General features: G+C 42.2%; 1 protein-coding gene and 1 long non-coding RNA gene across 2 annotated transcripts; one reads left to right on the top strand and one right to left on the bottom strand.

Annotated features, from left to right (window-relative positions):
• Positions 1 to 13,862: 13,862 nt before the first annotated feature.
• LOC136066484 (uncharacterized) lies at positions 13,863 to 14,615 on the bottom strand. The gene is made up of 2 exons (XR_010627972.1): positions 14,490 to 14,615; positions 13,863 to 14,382 (listed from the first exon to the last, which is right to left on the bottom strand). It is a non-coding gene; the product is annotated as an uncharacterized LOC136066484 (long non-coding RNA).
• A 2,443-nt stretch (positions 14,616 to 17,058) lies between these two features.
• LOC112040558 (uncharacterized) lies at positions 17,059 to 20,380 on the top strand. The gene is made up of 5 exons (XM_024073444.2): positions 17,059 to 17,113; positions 17,544 to 17,621; positions 18,660 to 19,155; positions 19,279 to 19,539; positions 20,089 to 20,380. Exons 1-5 carry the CDS (start codon positions 17,059 to 17,061, stop codon positions 20,378 to 20,380), a joined length of 1,182 nt encoding a protein of 393 aa, XP_023929212.2.
• Positions 20,381 to 22,652: the final 2,272 nt, after the last annotated feature.

Raw genomic sequence — 22,652 nt, 5'->3', positions numbered from 1 at the left:
CAGGCAAGCTTTGGGCCTTATGAACCAAAGAAAAAGAGAAGTTTAGCCCAGCCCTTAAAAGAGAAAATTGCCAGGGAACTCAGAGAGAAAGCTGAACCGGGATACTTAGGGATTCCCAGAAACTTGGGATCCTTGGGATATGCAGCAGGAGGCCAGGTTGGGACTGAGACAACTCAAGGGAGCATACCCAGGAACACAAAGAATGAGAGCAGATATGTCCCATAAGCCACCCAATGATGCAGAAAAAGGCGAAGGACCTGGGAACCAGCACTTTATGAAAAAAGGTCCGGTACCTCGGGAAACCCAAGGAGATGGACCATGAAGGAAGGTAGTTGGGGATCTTTCAGCCTGATAGAAAGGAATCTGCCCATTTAGAGAAAATGACAAAAGGTAAAGCAGCCAAAAAATGGGTCTGAAAAGTAGTATCTAGAAGCTTTAAGAAAAGAAGAATTAGAAGTCAGCCCTTAAGACCTCCTAGAAGAGGAAGGTCAGGTAGGGACTTTTGGAGAGGGAACCTCAAAAGGGAAAAATAGTGAGAAAATAAGGAAGAGACTGGCCACCAATGTTACTGACACAACATTGGTTCTAGTACCCAGGGCAGCAAATGGAATGAATCAGTGGTATACCAAAAACCCTAAGAGGGCACTATAAAAGGAGGAGGAGCCAACAGTAAAAATCGTTCAGAAAGAGTGAATCAAAAAGAAAAGATCCTTTAGAAAACTCCTTCAGAGTTCAAAAAGAGAGGAAAGAGGGAAAACACCGCTCGGGATCCTAAGACAGACACTAGTGAATACACTTGGATTCAAAGGGATTCAAACCTCACAAGTCTTGAAAGCCTAAAAATGCTATCTAAGTCTACGATTTTTGAACTTATTTGAACCTTGTGATATATCCTAGTGCAATAAGAGCATAATGTATCGAAAAACTTAAGAAAATAATGAATTATTTCTTATTATCCTAAGGATCCCTAACATTTTACTTCATTTTCCCTTTACTTATATCATTCTTTATTGTTCCTTACTGTGCAATATGTATATAGTTTCTATGTTTTAGTATGTATGTATTATAGAATCCACGTTTTGTTCACAACCTGGTTCGAAATCAACCCAACTTAGCTTCGGTGAACCAAGCTCAGTCCATTAAACTTAAGCACAAGGCCAAGGATCCTTGTTTCTACTTGGGCCTATGTGATGTCAAAAAAAAGAACCCACACCAAGTAAAAGCTTGGCCTTCTAAGGACTTGGAGAACTCTCTAAACCTCAGCTCATGGTCATGAGAGTGATCTGTCAGCGCGTCTACATACTGCCTGATATGCTCTCTAGTGTTCCCTGTTATGCCATCATACTTAGGGAATAGAGGAGGCATGTAGTTGGCAGGGTAAGGTTTCCTAGCTATTTCTTCAGGATAAGGAGGCCTGGTATCAACATAAACAACACTTTCCATCTTCTTAGCTTCAAACAGAATAGCATGTATATCTTCCCTAGTCAGATAAGAAAACCCCTAAGGACCCTAAGGAACCTGAGGTACATCTGTCTCCTGACGTAAGGACTAAAACTCTGCCCATATGGCAGCTTGAAAATGTTGAAGATCTTCAATGGTAGCCATAATTCCCCTGGTCTCACGACGGCCGGTCTCTCCCGAGGATTCTGGGCCTTCAAAATGCATGGATATATGGTCTGCACTTGGTTTTGATCGATGGTTCTCAACCACACCAATCAACGTCCTAGTAACCATCTTTTTCCTTGGAGGCATAGAGGAAGTGACCACAAATAGAGGTATACAACTCAACAAAATACCCTTAAAGAGGAAAATAACCAGAGATCCCCAGTGGAGTTGCCAAAAATGTACGTGCAAGTTAGATTTGAGCTTATTTATAGGAGTGAAATAAGTTACCTAACAGTACATTTACATGAGAAAGCTCGATGAGATGCAAGCTTTGACATGATGCTCGAATAAGAAATAAATAAAGCCATGGTAAGACATGAAGAAGATGCACATTTAAACAAGAAGAAGAAACTGATTAACAAAACAACACAAGATGTACGTGGAAAACCCTGGAGAAGGGATAAAAAACCACGATTTAAGTAAGAACACAACATTCTTGCTCAGCTCAGCTTGTATCATATATGGGAAAGAGATTAGTTTACAATGAAGTTGTCTTTCTCTCCTACCAACTCTCTACTTTCATCTCAAAATATCTGGTTGGGTTCTTGCCCTAATAGTACAGCTACAAGTTCCTTTTATACTCTAAAGAACATGGCTGATTACAAGGACAAGTGTCAATTCATCATATTCTCTCTTTTGGATCTTTTCACAACTATGATATTATCGACTGACTAAGGGATAAGAATTGCACCAAGGTGGCACTGGAACTCGTAGGAGGGTAGCTTTGCAACTGCTTGGGAGACAAGTCTTGGACATTGAGAGGGACATCAGAAGTATTGTGATTGGTATACGTGTTCCTAAGGTGACTTATAGTGCACTCGGCCAATAAGGGGTGTCTTCATAGCCTCTGACCTTAGAATGTCATTATCTCCATTTTTGTGAGTGCTTGAGTACCATCTCAAGTGTAAATCTTACATCCTTCCCGAGGTAGTCATGCCTTTAGCACAAACCAAAACAAGCTCTCTTAGCTAACACCTATTCTCCCTTCCCTCACAATTGCTCCACGTGTAGAGTCCAGAATTAGCCACTTACGCAGTCTCCCATGCCTTAGTGGTGTTATGTATAATGTCTAAGTAAGAAAACAGCTTCCATTGTTGATTGTATTGGATATAAAACCAAATTTATTCCATGATATTATCATTTCATGTCTTAACTTAGGTTCAATTCTTTCTCCTAAAGTTTCATAGTGTGACTCTTAAGTTTAATTCCACAATAATTAATAATATCAATTAATTAAATATATTAGTTGTTTTTTTTTATGTAATAAATTTTAGTTGTTAATTGGATTACTTTGGTTAAAAATGGAAAAACAAATCATTTTTATTATGTTCTCTTTTGTCATTGCTCACATCTAAAACATTATTTTATTAATTTGGTTACCAAATGGGGACAGTTGCAAAATACTTTATTCTTGTAGTTTGCCAAATGCTCTAGAACTAAAGCTCTTTATAGTTAAAACTTAAAACTCTTTATTTCAAAAATAGCTAAAACTATACTTCCTACAACAATACTCAATAGGGCCTTAAACCCTACAACTAAATCTCTACTATCTATAGTAATACCAAATAGATCCTTTGCGATTCTCAAAGAAAAGATTCTCAAAGAAAAAATAGATCCTTTCTTTTAAGGGGGAAAAAAAAACTTTGAACTTACTATTTGTAGGGACCAGGTTCAGGCCTCCCAATATGTTACGGGAGTGGACCTAAGCCCAGCTAGCCTTGCAATTAATTTGTAGAGAGCGGGGTCAAGAACTAGGCCCTAGTAAGGGGTGCAACGACCATGCGTGATAGTTCTCAGATGAACGCGAACAATGATGCTCCTCGGCCTTTCTCTGGCGAGCTTGCTGTTCTTATGACTTCCTTTGTGATTCGTTACAACTGTTCCTCTCCCCCCTCTTAAGAGGGGTCCCTTACATTATATACTCCTTTCCCCATTGATCCCAACCCTACATTTGTTGAGCAACCAGGCCACCACTTGAGTACCTGTCCCATCAGCCACCTTCCCATTCTTCCTGTGGGTTGCGGCAACCAAGGCAATAATGTTCTGTAATCCCCTCCTCGTGACAGCTCGTCTTAGCCTTGCTCCTCCACCGTGCTCCCGTTGTCGACGCGTGGCACTTGCTCTTTCCTCCTCAGATATTCAAGAAGACCCCCCTTGGTGGTGTGGTGCTTGTGTACTTCTAAGGTCTCGGACCTGTTCCTTGGGGGCTGGACATCGTACTTTTATCCTTGGACCCCACATGCATCCTCGGCATGGGCCTTTAGGCCTGGTTTGAAGTGGGCCGAGGCTGCCTAACTTTCTGGCCCCACAATAACCCCTCAAAATCTTGCTGCCCGCATCCTCGGGCGGGGAGAAGGATTTTGACATCCTCGGGCCTGCTCCATGTCCAGTCGAGTCTTATCCCCCGTCAGTACTAGGGCCTTTTCATCTGCACAAGGCGCGTTGCTGACGTTTCGGTGCGCGTAACGTGCCCTTCATTAAATTCAGGCGGCTCTGTGCTCCCCACGTTCAACGAGGCGATGCCAATCTAACGGTGGAGGTTCGCCTCGCATTTATGGGCAAGAAAACCCGCACGGTTCCTCGATTTGGGGTATAAATACCCATTCAAACTGCTTTTTCCTCTTTTTCATTTGCAATCAAGAGTTCTCGCGCGTCTATCCTGAGTCTAGCCAAACTCTCACTTACATCTCCAGCACAAAAAGCCTGTCTGAGGAGCTCCTCCTCATTCCTGTAAGTCGCTCTATCCCTCTCTGAGCTCTCTTCCTCTTTACTCCTTCTTCTCTTTCATTTGCTCTTTCTTAGTTCTTTTAGGCATCACTTGGGATGGGTAGATTTAAGAAATATGTCTACACTGAGGAGGCGATGGAGAAATTCATCGTCGACTATGGGATACCTAGCAACATAGGCTTGAGGTATTGTGAGGATGGGGAGTGGCTCCTTTGAAGAGAGGAGGGCGAGGCGGTGATTCCCATTATCGCCTTCCTCGAAGGGGGTATGAGAATCCGCATGGGACCAGTGACGAGGGGCTACCTTACGCACTTTTGGCTAGCCCCCACCCAGTGCGCAATAAATGTTTTCAAGATCTTGGGCTGTGTGGACGCCCTGAATGAGAAGATGGGGCTGAGGTTGACCCACCACGATGTGAACGGGTGTTACAACCTTCAGCTCCTAAAGGGCAAGTCGTATTACATGAAGACAAGGGATGACAGGGTACGGCTCATCCAGTGCCTTCCTGAGTCTAGCAAGGGCTAAACGAAGATTTCCTCATCGTGTCCAGAGAATGGCACGATGGCCTTCACTACCCAACGACGGAGGGGATACCAGGTGGGGCAATGGGAATAGGAGGGGGTTCAAGTTCTCTTTTCCCTTTTTTTTTTCTAGTGTAATTGGCTTCGTTTGGTTGTTAACATGAATGTGCCTTCTTCCTGCAGACCCGCACGCCTTCGAGCGCCACTTCAACCTGGTCAACAGGGAGGATTTGCAGAAATGTTAAGGGTGGCAGTTTTTGTGAACGAGGACGACCATCAAGTTAGGGCTGCCCACAAAATCTTGGGGTACACTCCCGTTTAGAAATCGTTTGCGGCTCCGAAGCACGTGATCAGAGCAAACGACCCTCAGCTACAGAAAATCACTGTAATCGAGGACGGGTTTCTATTCGCCGATGAGCCCTCCGTTCCGGAAGTCGTCACATTGGCCAGCCCTTCTTCATCCCACAGATTTGCCGAGGCCACAGAGGAGGACCCAGAGAGGGAAGAGGAAGAAGCCGATTTTGGCCCCGCCGAGGAAGAGTTTGATATTTTTGATCAAGTCGATCAGTCTGAGGATCCTCCTGGAGACTTGGGCGATCCTCATCTAACTGAAGCAAACCTTCTAGCGTCAGACACCTCTCCTCGGCTAACGATGGGCTACAAGAGGAAACCCCACACCAGTCTGTTGGACCTGATCGAAGGCCAACCGGGGAAGTCCCAGCAAAAGCTCCCCCTCCTCCTCCCAAGACCCAGCCTGTCCAGACCAGGTCGACTTCTGCCCAGCAAAAGCTTCCTCCTCCTCCTCCGCCTCAGACAAGTCTACCTTCTGGGTCCGTGCCCACCGATCCCAAGAAGAAGAAGGACAAGGGCAAAAGGCTTATGGAGGATAAGTTAGTGTCCTCGCAGGACGAGGACAATACTCTGCGGCCCTCCAAGTAGATAAGGATAGGCGGCAAAAGCCAGGATAGGCAGGTCGTCACCCCGTTTGAGGCTCCGGCCTGGCTCCCCGCCCCAATGCTCCATGGGGAGCCCTTGAGGGACAACACCTCCCTCAGAGACTTTAACGAGGGCGAAGGTGTGCATGTGGCCGATGCGCTGGAGAAATGCTTGTTACTCCCTGCGGACATGGCCGAGTTGGATTCTTTGAGGAGCAAGCAGGTCTTCCTCAACCTCAAGCGGTACCGGGGAATGGTAAGCACCCCAGTACTTATGATTTTCCTGATTTCAACTCTTTTTTTTTTTTTTTTTTGAGTTTGGCTTATAGTGCATTGGTTATTTTGGCAGGCTATCCAGGCTACCTTTAGGTTGGAGGCGGCGACCAACGACCAAGGGAAGGCCCTCGACCTGGAGCGTGAAAGGCACTTACAGGCCACCCGGACCCTCAAGACCTCCGAGGCTGACCTCGCCACGGCCAGGAAGGAGTTGAAGGCGATGACCAGGGCTCGAGACAGCGCGGTGTCGGGTCTCGCTGGTGCCGAGAACCAGGTCAGGGAGCAGACGAGGCGTTTAGGCGAGGCGGAAGAGCAGCTAAAGATCGCGAAGGAGTTGATCGAGGATCTAAAAGCGAAGGTAGCTGTTGTCGAGGGGGCCCAGAGGGCGACAGAGTAGGCCAAAGGTGAGGCCCTGAGGGCTAAGGCCGAGGCGGATTTTGGTAGGGAGGAGGCCCTGGCTGCCAAGGAGGATATCGAGGCTGCAGCTTATACTGAGGGGGTGGCCGAGATAGAAGCCGCCTATACAGCTCAGGTTTCTGAGGTATGCCGGCGCTATTGTTCCCAGGTCTAGGCTGAGTCCGAGGACCATGCAAGGCCTTGGTTCTGTCTAACACTTAGAATCTTTTTGAAGTAGATAGTTTCCCCATAGGCTTGAGTCCGAGGACCATGTAAGGCCTTGGTTCTGTCTAACACTTAGAATCTTTTTGAAGTAGTTAGTTTCCCCATAGGCTTGAGTCCGAGGACCATGCAAGGCCTTGGTTCTGTCTAACACTTAGAATATTTTTAAAGTCGTTAGTTTCACTTAGAATGGCTGTCGAAATGGGAGCTACATAATCAGGAGAGGCTTAAAATCTGGATCAAAAGAAGCTTTTTCATTAATAATAATATCTTTTCAGATTATTTACATTCCATGGGCGAGGTACAGGTTTTTCATCCAAATCTTCTAAATAGTATGCGCCGATCCCTGCTATTGAGGTAATTCGGTAGGGCCCCTCCCAGTTTGGTCCCAACTTCCCCCAGGAAGGGTTCTTGGCAACCCCTATAACTTTCCTCAGTACCAAGTCCCCCAATGCTAGCAGTCTAAGCTTCACATTGGCGTCATATCTTTGCTTGAGTTTTTGCTGGTAGTAGGCCAGCTGGACCATTGCTCAGTCTCTTCGTTCGTCAACTAGGTCCAGGCTCCTCCCCAGCAGTTCGTCGTTGCTGTCTGGAGTGAAAGAACTCGTCCTTTGCGTTGGGAAGTTTATTTCCAGGGGGATCACTACCTCGGCACCATAAGTCATGGTAAAAGGGGTTTCCCCTGTTGACCGCCAGGGTGTAGTCCGGTATGTCCAAAGAACGTGGGGCAGCTCCTCTACCCATCTTCCCTTGGCGTCATCCAGTCTCTTCTTGAGCCCATTGACGATGACCTTGTTAACAGCCTCGGCCTGTCTGTTTCCCTGAGGGTAGGCGGCGTTGAGTATCTATTTGTGATCCCCAGTTCACAACAGTACCTTTTGAAAGCCTTGCTATCAAATTGGAGCCCATTATCCGAGATGAGGGTATGCGGGACACCGAATCGCATGACAATGTTCCTCTAAAGGAATTTCTTTGCGTCCACGTCCCTGATGTTGGCCAGGGGCTCTGCCTCCACCCACTTGGTGAAGTAGTTCGTGGCCACTAAGAGATATCTCTTATTCCCTAGCGCCTTGGGGAAAGGTCCTACGATGTTCAAGCCCTACTAGGCAAATGGCCATGGACTGGACAAAGGATTGAGGGTCCCTCCGGGTTGATGAATATTCAGGGCGAACCTTTGGCATTGGTCACACTTTTTGACATAATCTAGGGCCAGTATCCTTGCGTGATAGCTCGGTGGGACAGGGATCTTCCTCCCGTATGGCTCCCACAGATTCCCTCGTGCAGCTCTTCGAGCAGTAATTCTGCTGCTTCGGGGTGGACGCATAGTAGGTATGGTCCAGAGTAGGAGCGCCTATACAACTTGTGGTCCTCGGACAACCAGAACTGAGAAGCACTCCTTCGTATTTTCTCTGCCTCTGACTTTTCCTCGGGCAGAACGTCGTCTTTGAGGAATCTCATTATGGGGTCCATCCAACTAGGGCCCACTCCAACCTGATGGATGGGGACCGCTCCATCTCTCCCTTTACTTGCCCTACCACCAATTTTGAGTCCGATAATATCTCAACTGACTTTCCTCCCATCTTCTGTACCATGACCATTCCTTGCAATAATGCCTCATACTCGGCCTCGTTGTTTGTGGCCGTGAATCCGAGCTTCAGGAACTTCTCTATGACATGATCTTCAAGGGATACTAAGACTAGTCCTACTCCTGACCCTCTTTGGTTTGCCGCTCCATCAACATATACTTTCCAACATGGTGACCTCGGGACAGAGACTGCTCCGACTGGCTTCTCATCAAATACCCTCCCCTCGGCCCCCACTTTTATAGTAGGCTCAGCGAACTCTGCCATCAAGTCTGCCAGAACCTGGCCCTTTATGGCGGTCCGAGGCATGTATTTAACGTCGAAGGTCCCCAGGATGGTATTCCACTTCGTAATTCTTCCCGTATAATCGGCAGCCCGAAGTATGGACTTTAAGGGTAATTGGGTTAAAACGACCACCGTGTGAGCTTGGAAATAATGGGGCAGCTTTCGCGTAGCATGGACCACAGCAAGTATGGCTTTCTCCAAGGGCAAGTACTTGACCTCGACTTCGTGCAATGACTTGCTAACGTAGTAGACTGGTTTTTGAACACCACTGTCATTTCGTATCAGCACCAGGCTCACAGCGTGGTGTGCCACGGCAATGTATGCGTATAGGACCTCATCGGCCTCCGGATTAAACATGATGGGTGGCCGGGCTAGGTATTCTTTGAGTTGCTGGAAGGCCATGGCACATTCTTTGGACCACTCAAATACTTTCCACTTATTGATCAAGAGATAGAAGGGTCTACACCTGTCAGCCGACCTAGTAATGAATCGATTCAAAGCTGCAATCATTCCAGCGAGCTTTTGGATCTCTTTGGGGTTTCGCAAAGGCCTTAGGTTTTGGATAGCCCTGATTTGGTCGGGGTCAACCTCGATCCCCCGGTGGGTAATGATGTAGCCTAAGAACTTGCCAGATCCCACGCCAAACGAGTACTTGGAAGCATTTAGTTACAGCCTGTGCTTTTTGAGAACGTCGAATATACAGCCGAGGTCCCCTAGATGCTCGGACGCCAGTTTGCTCTTCACCACCATATCGTCAACATAGATCTCGATGTTTTTGCCCAACAACGGCTCGAACATTCTCGTCATCATCCTCTAATAAGTAGATCCAACGTTTTTCAGGCCGAATGGCATCACCTTGTAGTGGTAGTTCCCGATGGGTGTCACGAAGGCCGTCTTCTCCTGATCCTCCAAGGCTAATGGGATCTGATGATAGCCCTGAAAGGCATCTAGGAAGCGCATCCACTAGCTGGTCTATTCGTGGCATTGGGAAGGGGTCCTTTGGGCATGCTTTATTCAGGTCCGTGAAGTCTACGCAAACCTTCCATTTCCTGCTTTTCTTCTTGACCACCACAGTGTTGGCCAACCACTCAGGGTAGAATACTTCTTTAATAGCCCCTGCGCGCTTAAGCTTATTGACCTCCTCCTTAATTGCCTCGGCGTGCTCTTTTGACGGGCGTCGGGGTGGTTGCTTCTTGGGGGTCACAGAAGGGTTGACGTTAAGGTGGTGACAGATGAAGGATGGATCAATCCCTAGGGCATCACAGGGATCCCATGCGAACACGTCAAGGTTCCTTCTGAGGAACTCAAGCAACTCCTCCTTCTCCTGGGGAGGCAGTTGGGTTCCGACCTGAAAGAACCTCTCCTGGTCGTCGTCGATGACCACTTTTTCTAGGCCTTCAAGCTTTGCTTCCTCGGCAACCGTATCAGTTGGTGCCACCGAGGTAGTTAACTGCTATAAGTTTTCGGCCATGGTGGCCGAGGATTTCGTATCTTGCCGACGTGAGGTGGCTGCCACCATACACCGCCTTGCCGTTGACTAGCATCCTCGAATCTCAAGGACTCGGCCTCCTGACAGGAATTTCACCTTCTGGTGCAAGGAAGAGGCGACGCCTCCCAAGGTGTGGAGCCAAGACCTTCCTACAATGGCAGTGTAGGGGGAGTACGTGTTCACCACTATAAAGTCCACCTCTACTACTTCCGAGCCAGTCTGGATGGGCAGCCTGATCACGCCCTCCAGGATGACTAGCTTCCCATCAAAGCTTATCAAAGGGGAGCTATAGGGTGACAGGTCCTCAGGCTTTAGCCCCAACCCCTTATAAAGGTCAGAGTACATAACCTCCGCCATGCTACCACCATCCACCATCCCCCTTTTGACGTCGTAGTCCCCAATCCTGAGGGTGATCACCAAAGCATCGTCGTGGGGTTAGGTGGTCCCGTCCTTGTCCTCTTCGAAAAAAGTTAGGATTGGGCGAAAGCTTCTTCTGGCCCTCTTCGACTCGGATTGGGACTCCCCGAAGGGCATCGGGGTCACAGACAACACTCGCGAAGGGCGCGTGCCTATTCTTCCTGGCACAACCAAGATCACATCAGTCGTTCCAGTGGGCTGCTTCATAGCAGTGTCCCTCCGTGGCTCCTGGTAGGTCTGGCCCTGATGGCCGCTGGAATGGTGCAAGAGGTGCTTCAGCTTCCCCTCTTAGACTAGCTGGTCCAGATAGTTCCAAAGATTCCTGCAGTCCTCTGTGGTGTGCCCATGGTCCTGGTGATATTGACAATAACGGTCCTAATTACGCTTCTCAGGATCCCCCGACATCTTATTTGGCCACTTGAAGTACGGTTCGTTCTTGATCTTTTCCAGCACCCTGTGTACCGGTTCTCAGAACACAGCGCCGACAGCCTGGGCGTTTGTCGCCCCAGATTGTCCTATGAAATCTCTCCTCGGACGGACGTTGTTATACCGGTCTGATCTGGAATCCCTCATCTCTTGAGGGATAGCCTTCTCCTTCCCCTTGCCCTGTAGCAAATCTTCCTCTACCCGTTTGTATTTGTCGATCCGATCCATTAACTACCGCACGCTGGTGGCAGGCTTACCAGTTACGGACTTCCTCAAGCCGTGCCCCATCGGAAGCCCATTTTTGAATGTATTGATGGCAACATTGCCGTACTTGCCGTCCAGCTCATTGTAAATCTCCCAATACTTGTCCGAGTAAGCCTTGAGGGTCTCGTCGTCGCGCATGGTCAGGGACAGCAACGCGCTCATGGGCCGAGGAGGTCTACTATTTGTAACAAAACGGGAACCAAAGGCCTGGGTCAGCTGTCTGTACGAGTCTACGAAATTCGTCCTCAAGCCGTTGAACCACAGCATTACCACAGGTCCCAAGCTGGACGGGAAGACTTTGCACATCAGCGCCTCGTCCTTAGAGTGGATAGCCATCCTCTGGTTGAACTGGCTCACGTGCTCCACGGGGTCCGTTTTGCCATTGTAAACGGTGAAGGTTGGCTGCTGGAACCGCCGAGGGAGCGCTGCCTCTTTTATACGACACGTAAAGGGCGATATGGAGAGCCGGTCCAATGCCTTGCTCATGGCGTCACTTCCTAAGCCCCTAGGGGCTGGGCTGCCACGCTTACGTCTCTGGTAGCGCTCATCCTCGTGGGAGAAAGTTTCGCTTAGGGGTGTTCTCGACCTTTGCCTGTAGTCGTCATCATTTTTGTCGTTAGAGGGTAAGTCAGGGCTGGGCTCAGATTGCCTTTGCTGTGCATGGCGCAGCTTTCTCTTCAAATCATCTATCTCTCGCTGCATGGCCACCTTACCGTCCTGTCTCTAGGATGCGTGACTCTTATCCTCTTGCGATCGCGTGGCCGAGCCATTATCGCGCCTCTGAGGCATGCGGCCGCTTCTATATGTGTGTCTTTCACTAGTTTGTGAGGTATGCACGCTTCCTTCTCGAAATCGTCCGTTCTCCTCGTTTTGGCCGTGCCCAGTGTCACCATAGTTATTCGGACGTTGGGATCTAGCCGGTTCGTGCCGATGGGAACTCCCTTGGTGAGGGTCTGACCCTACTATGCCTGGCTGTTGTCCTTACTGATGCATGAGTTCTTCCCACATATGGTGCCAATTGTAGGGACTAGGTTCAGGCCTCCCAATGTGTTACGGGAGTGGACCCAAGCCCAGTTAGCCCTGCAATTAATTTGTAGAGAACGGGGTCAAGAACTAGGCCCTAGTAAGGGGTGCAATGACCATGCGTGGTAGTTCTTAGATGAACGCGAACAATGATGCTCCTCGGCCTTTCTCCGGCGAGCTTGCTGTTCTTATGACTTCCTTTGTGATTCGTTACAACTGTTCCTCTCCCCCCTCTTAAGAGGGGTCCCTTACATTATATACTCCTTTCCCCATTGATCCCAGCCCTACATTTGTTGAGCAACCAGGCCACCACTTGAGTACCTGTCCCATCAGCCACCTTCCCATTCTTCCTGTGGGTTGCGGCAACCAAGGCAACACTGTTCTGTAATCCCCTCCTCATTAATACGGCCAGGACGTTAGTTGTGGGCATTTAATGTGGAGGTGATAGCTCGTCTTAGACTTGCTCCTCCACCGTGCTCCCGTTGTCGACGCGTGGCACTTGCACTTTCCTCTTCAGATATTCAAGAAGACCCCCCTTGGTGGTGTGGTGCTTGTGTACTTCTAAGGTCTCGGATGTCCGAGGACGGGGTCGTCCTCGGACTTGTTCCTTGGGGGCCTTGACATCGTACTTTTATCCTCGGACCCCACATGCATCCTCGGAATGGGCCTCTAGGCCTGGTTTGAAGTGGGCCGAGGCTGCCTGACTTTCTGGCCCCACACTATTCATACTTTATAAATCTAAAGTTTTAAAACGCAATCTACATATATATTAATAGGCAAAACTTAGAAAAAGTTCAATTAGAATTTGAGATTAAAATCCATTTTTGTGCCATGTATCTAAATTTAGTGAGTTAATGAGTATAAAATACTAAGAATCTAATATTAATGAATTATAAAATTTAAAAAAAAAAAATCAATCACATATACATAACAAAGATCACCACATGTTCTATCTTATTAAAAATTAGAAAAAAAAATTATCATAAGTGGTATTAAATTTAGGTTAGAATTTTAATATGTAACTAATTACGTTTACATTTAAAAAATAATAATTTGACTAATTATTTATATTTTTATGATAAAAATAGTGTTTATTTTTAAATGTATTCATACGTATGCATGTCTTACATGCTATTTTTTAAAATAATTTCACTAATTATTTATATTTTTATAATAAAAATTATGTTTAATTTTTATTACATTCATGCCTTTGCATTGGTTACATGCTAGTTCACTATAATTTGTCAAACACTTAAAGCTCTAAAAAGTTTTTTTTTTTTTTTTTTTTTTTGGTTTGTTTAAGTTTTATATCACAAAAGCTCTACTACTAAAGTTCATCAACTTAAAATTCTAGGAATGGCAATGGGTTGAGTTCGGGCCGAGTTTTTTCATTCCCGGACCCGACTCACGGGCCAAGACCCACGGCCCGAACCCGGCCTGTTTATTAAACGGGTTTTTTTCTCGAGTCCTAGACCCGCTCTACCAGGCCCCACTAGCCCCGTGGGCCCCATTAAGCCCTGTCAGATTTGGGCCCAATCCGTGTCCCAAATCGTGGCCCAACCAAAAAAAAAAATTTTGAATTGAAGCCCAATTTAAAATAATGATACCACATCACCAATTTAGGAAAAATTAATTGACAAGCCAGATTTTCATCATTTTATATTATTTTATGTATTTTAGTTATTTTAAAAAAAAAAGAAAAAAAAAAGATCTAACATCCAATTGTACGGCCATGCCTCTTCTAACTGTTGTGCCGACGCCGATGACACCTGCTTGTCTCCATCAAGTTCTTGCCACCAGCGACAATACAGAACTTGGATCAAGATGCAGATCCGCCGACCCAAATGTTTAAAAAAGAAATTAAACAATATTCCTTCAAATCACTATAATCATGATCTTAAAGTGTCCCGTTGAGAATAATGCTTGATAAATTGGATTTGTTTGGATGCTCTAGAGAGTAATAATATCCAACTCATAAATCTGTGGGTTCTCTTCTCATCAAACTTGCTTGAATCGGGCCCACCACCCCCCACCATCTCTTCCTTTTTTGCACGAACAGCTTCTCAGTCTCCAATTGTGAATTATTTTTGCTTGGACATTATAAGAGAGAGAGAAAGTTGTGTGGATTTGGAGGTTAAGATCCGAGAAGTGACCTGCAACTACAAACAAATGTTATATACCTCCACACCTTAAAAAAACGAAAACCCATTAAAGCAACACAGGTATGTAAGAAGCCGAGCATAAAAAAAAATTCATATACCTCCCAGTGAATGCTTGCTTTTGAGGTGTGAGAGTGAGGCGCAGGCGCTGTGAGCATGAAAGTGACGCGCTGTGCTTATGTGAAGGATTGAGGGGGAGGCGTGAGCTCAGAGTTAAAATGAGGGAGTTAGGGTTAGTTTGTAGCTATATATATATATATATATATATGGGGTTTTAGTAATTTCAAAATAACCGGGCCAGAGCAGGGTCTGGGTTCGGGTCCGGGTTCAGGCCGGGTTTTTTATAAAATCCGGACCTGACCCGGACCCGCTTCGGGTTTTTTTTAAAAACCCATACCAAAATGTGAGAAATGACCAAAAAAGATAATATAAAGTGTTACAATTTTTTTTTTTTTATAAATAATAATTATTAAATTTAAATAATTAAATTGATGGTAATGTTTATTATTGTTGTTGTTGTTTTATGGGCATGGGATTTCTTTTTGATAGGGGTATTTTTGACCAAGAAAATTTTCTAACTCTTCTTTACTCGTTGAGACAAATAGCTCCTTCAATCTCCTTAAGACCCGTCAGGACAAACAGCTCCTTCAGTCTCCTTGAGACTCATCGGTCACACAATATCGCACATACCTCCGTCATCAAGACTGAGAGCACCCAATGGGTTAATTTGCATATCGACAGGTGGGTGCACTTAGTCCCATAGCATTTTGGGTGTTCTCCACTCATGTCACCCTATATGGAAAAAACTTGCACACCACATCCAAAAACCCTACTACATATTCATATCCTCCTAGTATGGGAAGTAAAGTCCTAAGACCTTGGGGATTTAGCTCCATATCTTCTTTACAAGGAAAGATCCTACATTCAAGGGATCCTGGTCAGCTCTATACCACTATATAAGCACCAATTTTCCTATTCCTTAAGGTACATGAAATTTCTAGCTTAGACACTTTTGAGTTATTGGAAATTCTTCTGTCATTAACTTAACATTCAGAGAACCTTTGGCCGGCACCCCATTGATGCTCTTTGTAAGTTTCTAATTCCTTTATTCTTCAAGTACCCTAATTGGTGCGCGTGTAGATAATCAACTCACTAACAATTTTGTGTATCATCACTTTTAATAAAAAGTTATATGACATTACCAATATTTCACTATTTTTGTTGGGTTTAGGTATGACCTCAACTGAATTAAGCAATTACCTAAGTTAAATAATTAAATTCAATTTATGCAAAGGTTCAATTCAATTAATTAATGCACAACTACATTGTCAATGTAGAGTCTAATGCAAGGAAAAATAAATTTCAAGACATGGAAGATATGGTGACTATAGGGAAAACTCTAACGGGAAAAATCTCAATGGGTGATATCTAAAAGTCATCATTGCTTTGAAAAATTCATTATGAAGATTGAAGTTACAACAATAAGGAATATTCCAAATCCCAAAATTGCGACCTATAGTAGAACCTATTGAACTATTGAGTGCAACTCCAACTTAATTAGACTGCTCTTCACGTGATCGGTGAATCGATTTGGTTCACAAATATCCAATTTGTGATTCACTTCATACAATCACGGTTTGATTGATGAAGGTTGAAGGTGCAACAATTTTTAAATGACCAACACTGGACTTTGTAGCTCTAAAAACTTAGCTTGGTGCAAAACCCTAAGCGAACAAGATCACAACCAGTTCTTTAGTATAATGTGCTCCTAGATCATGGAATCTCTCACTATGAGGTCACACATGAGTTCTCTCAGATCTCTAATGATGACAGCTCTGAAATGTACTATTTAAGTAATCCAAAAACCCTAGTGTACAAATATCAAGATTGCCATGTCATCAAAAATGAAACTAAGAATTTAGGATTCTCAATCAATTGGCTTGTGTTAAGTTGGTGTCGAGACCAGTGGCAGCGCCACGTACAGGTCAGGGTGTTCCCAGGAACACCCTAACCTAAAAAAAATTATATTTAATCCATATTAGGAACACCCTCAATCACAAAATTAGGAACACCCTCAATTTAAAAAAAAAAAAAATTTATCTGTTCTACTTTCAACCAAAAAAAAAAAAACTCAAAAAAAAAATGAACTAAAATCTGAAAAATAAAATAAAATCAATCAAAAAATTAGGAACACCCTCAATTTAAAAAAAAAAAAAATTTATCTGTTCTACTTTCAACCAAAAAAAAAAAAACTCAAAAAAAAAATGAACTAAAATCTGAAAAATAAAATAAAATAAAATTGTAACAGAGCCAAGCCCATTGCCTATGGCAAGCCCAACATAATACAAAGGTAGCAAACCCATGGATTCTCACACAAAAAAAAAAAAAAAAAAACCAGTACAGAGCAAATCAGAAATCAAACCCACGGTCAAGTCGTTGGCAGAGAAAACCAAACCCCAATACAATCTATACAGAGCAAAAGCAAACCAAACCCCAATACTGCAATAGAGAGGTGTTTATCAAAAAAAAAAAAACCAATACAGAGTAAACCAAAACCAAACCCCAGAGCAAAACAAACCCACGGTTACATCGCTTGTAGGCGCAGCTCGCCCGTCATCGCCGTAGCTCGCTCGTCGTCCTTGTCAAGTCGTCGTCGCTTGCTCGTCCCTCATGGTCGCTCGCTCACCCCTCGTCGTCGCTCGTTGCTTGCCCCTTGACACAGATCGTAAATTGCAAATCGCAGATCGCTCTCGGCTGCTCCAGTGCTCGGCCTCAAGGTATTTCTCTCTCTTTTTCTCTCTAACTCTCTTTCAGTCTCTCTCTCTCTCTCTCTCTCTGAAATGAAAAATATGATTGTCTGATGTCTCTCTTTCTCTCTCTTTACTCTAGTCTAAGTTGTCTAACTCAGTAACTCTCTCTCTCTCTCTCTCTCTTTTGAATTGTAAGACTCTGATTGGCTAGCCGAATCTTTACTCTTTTTTTTTTTTTGAGAACCAATCTTTACTCTACTTTATTTTGCTTTTTGCTTGTTTTTTGGCTTTATCTTTTCTGTTGCTGTTGGTCAGTGTGTGTTGGTATTGGTATTGGTGTTAGTGAGATATTGATTGTCTTTTAGTGTAATGTGTATTGTAATTGTGAAATTTTCTGATTGGCAGGTTGTGATTGGGGGACGGCTTGTGCTTGTCTGTTGAGTGGGGGTGGGGGTAGATGGGCTGATGGGCACATGGGGCCGGGTAAACAATAATTAAAGCAGTGTAATGTGCGCTGCACATTACACTGCTTTAATTATTATGCTACACATAGGATGTATAATGTTTGGCTCTTTTAGTATAATGTGCACAAGGGACTAAACAATATAACAAATTAAAGCAATATAATTAATGACAAACAAATTAAAGCAATATAGTTTATTGTTACGCTAAACAATAATAATTAAAGCAATATAATTAACCAATTCATTATAAAAGATAAATAAATTAAATTATGTTAGGCTAAATAATAATTAATAATTTTATAATTAATGAAACAATAATATAACAAATTATAGTTTATAAAAGACAAACAAATTAATAAAACAACTAAACAACAATAATTAATAATTTTATTAATATTTCAAATAAACTTATAGTTTATTATTTATTATTTTGCTAGAATTATGGGCAAATATTTGATAAGAAAACCACATACCCAAGATTTAGCTCCTGCGCAAGATTCATCTTCATCATCTAAGTGAATTCGTGTTGACTTTAACTTAGAGAATCTTTCTTCAGATCCTGGGCTACGAGAAAAAATATCATCTTATCATCCTAATCATCATGATGAAATAAGAAGATATTATTTAACAAAATGCCCTTGTCAACCTGTTTTACATAGTGATGATTACCCTATATCATATTTTTCTAGAAAGCCCTGTCAATTTATATCCAAATGGTATAAAAATAGATACTGGTTGGAATAAAGTGTAGACAAGGATGCAATATTTTGTTTTTATTGCTACCTATTTGGCCAAGATGTTGGTAAGCAAGGAGAAGGTGACACTTTTGTAACGAAGGGATTCAAACTTTGAAATTAGAAAGATAAGTTAAATTCTCATGTTGGAGGAGTTAATAGTGCTCATAACCAAGCTGTCAAGAAGAGTGAAGATCTATTGAAGGAAAAGCAACACATTCAAAGTATTTTTGTTAAGCAATCAAATCAAGATAAAATTGAATATCGGGTTCAATTAAATGCAATAGTTGATTGCATATGATTCCTTTTATGCCGGGGATTAGCTTTTCGTGGTCACGATGAATCTCAAGGTTTAAGTGATAAAGGAAATTTCCTTAAGCTTCTACAATTTTTGGGAGATCACAATGAATCTATCAATGAAGTGTTGCAAAAAGCTCCGAAAAATTGCAAGCTTACCCACCCTGATATTCGAAAAGATATTGTGAATGCAATTGCACGTGAAACATCTAAAGCCATCATCAAGGATCTTGACAATGGGTTCTTTTCAATATTAGTTGATGAGTCACATGATATCTCAGTGAAAGAACAAATGGCCCTCACTCTTCATTATGTAAACAAAGAAGGAATTATTATAGAGCGATTCTTTGGTATTGTACATGTAGCAAGTACTACTACTTTGTCACTGAAACATACTATTGAATGTTTACTTTGTGAACATAATTTGAGTTTATCGAACCTACGTGAGCAAGGTTATGACGGGGCTAGTAATATGCAAGGTGATATCAATGGTCTCAAAACTTTAATTTTGAAAGAAAACCAGTAAGCATTTTATGTCCATTGTTTTGCTCATCAACTTCAATTAACACTTGTTGCTGTTGCTAAAAATCACATTAACATTGCTGAATTTTTTTATGTGGTTAGTAATTTAGTAACTGTTTTTAGAGGCTCTTATAAAAGACGAGATGCTCTTCGAGATACACAATTTGCCAAAATTAAAGAAGATTTAGAGAATGGTGTACGTAGAAGTGGGCAAGGTTTGAATCAAGAGACAAATCTTAAACATCCTAGTGATACACGTTGGGGATCATATTATGAGACTATTCTCAACTTGGTTTTGATGTTCTCTGCTGTTATTGATGTACTTGAGATTATTGAAGAAGATGGCTTCTCCGACCAAAAAGTTGAAGCTCAATCTATTATGAGGTCAATTCTATCTTTTGAATTTTTCTTTGCTCTTCACTTGATGAAAAATATTTTAAGGATCACAAATGAGTTGTCAATAGCATTGCAAAAAAAAAAAAAAAATCAAGATATAGTAAATGCTATGGATCTTGTTAAAGTGTCTAAGCAACGGTTGCAAGTGATGAGAGATGATGAATGGACATCTTTATTGGCTTAAGTATCTTCATTTTGTACCTCACATGATATTCATATCTTGGACATGGAAGCGATATTTGTAGTTAGTGGGAGGCCGCAACACAACACCCAACAAAATACAAATTTATATCATTATCGTGTTGAGCTATTCTACACAGTCATAGATATGCAACTTCAAGAGTTTAACAACTGATTTTTTGAGGCAAATACCGATTTGCTACTTTGTATGGCTTGCTTGAATCCAAGTAATTCATTTGTGGTTTTTGATAAGGAAAAGTTGATACGTCTAGCTAAGTTCTATCCCTTTGATTTTCTTAGGACAGATATTTCGGCACTTGACTCTCAATTGCAGAATTACATTTTTTATATGCGCAGCAATAACTTCTTTCTAGAGTTTGAAGGAGTTAGTGAACTTGCTGAAAAGTTAGTGAGTAGAAGGAAGCACGAAACTTATCCATTAGTCTATTTGCTTGTAAAGCTAGCTTTGACCCTTACAGTTGCTGCTGCAACAATAGAAAAAAGTTTTTCAACAATGAAATATATAAAGAATGAACTGCGAAATCGAATGGGAGATCAATGGATAAATGATTGCTTGGTTGTGTATATTGAAAAAGATGTAGCTTGTAGCATTGATAATGAGACTATTATGCAACAATTCAAAATATGAAAACTCGTAGAAAGAAATTGTAAATTTTATGTATTTGCATGTTTTTTGATTGTTGTTGTTGTGAATATATCAAATTTTTTTTTATTAGATTGTGTAATTTATGCTTGTTAAGAAACACCCTGAAAAGATTTCCTGCAGTTGCCACTGGTCGAGACAGCAAATTTGGCACTGTTTTAAGTAAAACTTTGAGCAGCTTTCTTGTATCTTCAAGTGAACTTCTTAGACAATTTATTGACACTAAAAACTAAAACTTAATTACATTATAAAAAAGTGTTTTGGCTTAATTTACCAACACAAATGCTGAATGAATAGAAGCTTGAGGGCAAAAGCTTCAAAACTTTAGCTTTCCATAACTATTTTGTGAGATATATTTAACAACTAAAGTTTTCCATAGCTTTCCATAACTAAAGCTCTCTATTGCTATTTTGTGAGATATATTTAACAACTACTTTTTTTTGGTAAAAAATAAATGATTAGGGGGTGAACATTGTGTATTTCCTACTTGGGCGTAACCATACCCTAACCGCTCTTAGGCAGGACCCCATACTCCTAGTCAATTAAGTTAAGTCGACCGTTTAGGATGGAGATTGGATAGAAAGAGCACCAACACATAGTTAGTTATTGAGGCTCGAACCGAAGTCCTAAAATTTGTTGGCTCAGTTTCTTACCAACTAGGCTACCTGAATTAAAGATGTGCATGGATCAGGTTGGGTCAAGTTAAGGGGATTTTTTTACCTTACCCACCATTTGGGTTTTAAAAACATCCAGCCCAACCCAACCCACATGGATCGGGTTGGGTTGAGTTGAACCCATGGATTGGACAATTTTATTTATTTATTTATTACTATTATTATTATAAATTGAGCAGAAAAATATATATTCCACTTGTCACCTGAGTTGATAAACAAAATATACATGAACTAGTATCCCAACTCAATTATAAACAAAAAGGAGTGGAGTGGGAGAGTGGGAGGCGGCAAAGAGAGAAATTAGATTGTTAAGGTACGCGAGGTAATTGAGTTTTATATAGGAAGAGTCAAATAGGGGAAAAATATAAGATAAATTTTTTTTTAATTATATAATATATTTTTAAATATGTATGATTTAAAATTAAATATATAGGTGGGGTGGACAAGGTTAGGTGGGTTTGTGATTGTTATGACCCAAACCCAACCCGACCCACTATTAAAAAAAACTACCTAAACCCAACCCACCAACTCCTAAAAACCGACCCAACCCACCAACCCCTAAAAACCGACCCAACCCAGTGGGTTGGGTTGGATCAACTTTGACAGGTTGGTGAGTTGGCTGCACATCCCTGGCCTGAAGATTGATTTTAACAACTACACAAAAGAGTTTTCCCATCTTATTAATATGTAGTGTTTTTTTTTTTTTTTTTTTCTAGATAATAAGTAGTACTTTTTTTTTTTTTTTTTTTGGAAAAACAAACACACATGCACACAATTGACACAAAGAAGAAAGAAAGAAGTTCTAACACAAAAATATACTTCAAACTCCACTCAATTTCAAGTTTAATAAGAGTATAGAGCATATTTGAATTTGTACGTCAATTTCAAGGGTTAATAAGTAGCTTACTAGATTGAGTTGAAAGCATATTCTTTCATTCTTTACCACAAAGAGATAGAGAGAGAGAGAGTGTGTGTGTTAGCCTTTATGGAATGCGTTCAATTGAAGCATTGCTATATTATTAAACCCTTATGCCTAATGCTTCCCCTTTAGGCATGCGACACCTGAACCATGCATATATTCTAGAATGACAAAGCAGATTTATAGATACTGATTGAACAAGGCATGCACAATGACAAGCATATAATTTCAATAAAAAAGATGTTCAAACAGAAAAAGATAACATAAGTAATGGATGTATTAGACATAGAACGTGGAAAAAAGTCTTAAGGTACTTATAAAGCTCTTTAATAAATTTTTTACCCATTTGATAATTTTTATAAAGAGCTTTCTCTCCTCCCTTCCCATTTGACATGTATATGGGAAGAAAAAATTTGGAGAAAATGGGCTTTTGCCCCTTAAAAAAAATTAAAAAAAAAATCCAACATTTGCCCCCTTTCCCAAACTAATTAGGGAAATGCTCCCGTTTTAAAACTCGATTTTCTAAAAAACGAGTTTCAATTTAAAACTTGATTTTTAGACAATCGAGTTATAACAAACTGAAAATTAAAAATAAAATAAAATAAATCTAGAGCCCTATAGTGGCGTTTTAAGGAGCCCTATATTGTCGTTTTAAGAACCCTAT

The sequence above is a fragment of the Quercus suber genome, unplaced genomic scaffold (genome assembly GCF_002906115.3).
Source record: "Quercus suber isolate HL8 unplaced genomic scaffold, Cork oak 2.0 scaffold_36, whole genome shotgun sequence".
Classification (NCBI taxonomy): Eukaryota; Viridiplantae; Streptophyta; class Magnoliopsida; order Fagales; family Fagaceae; genus Quercus; species Quercus suber.
This window is presented reverse-complemented; position numbering and strand designations above follow the sequence as displayed.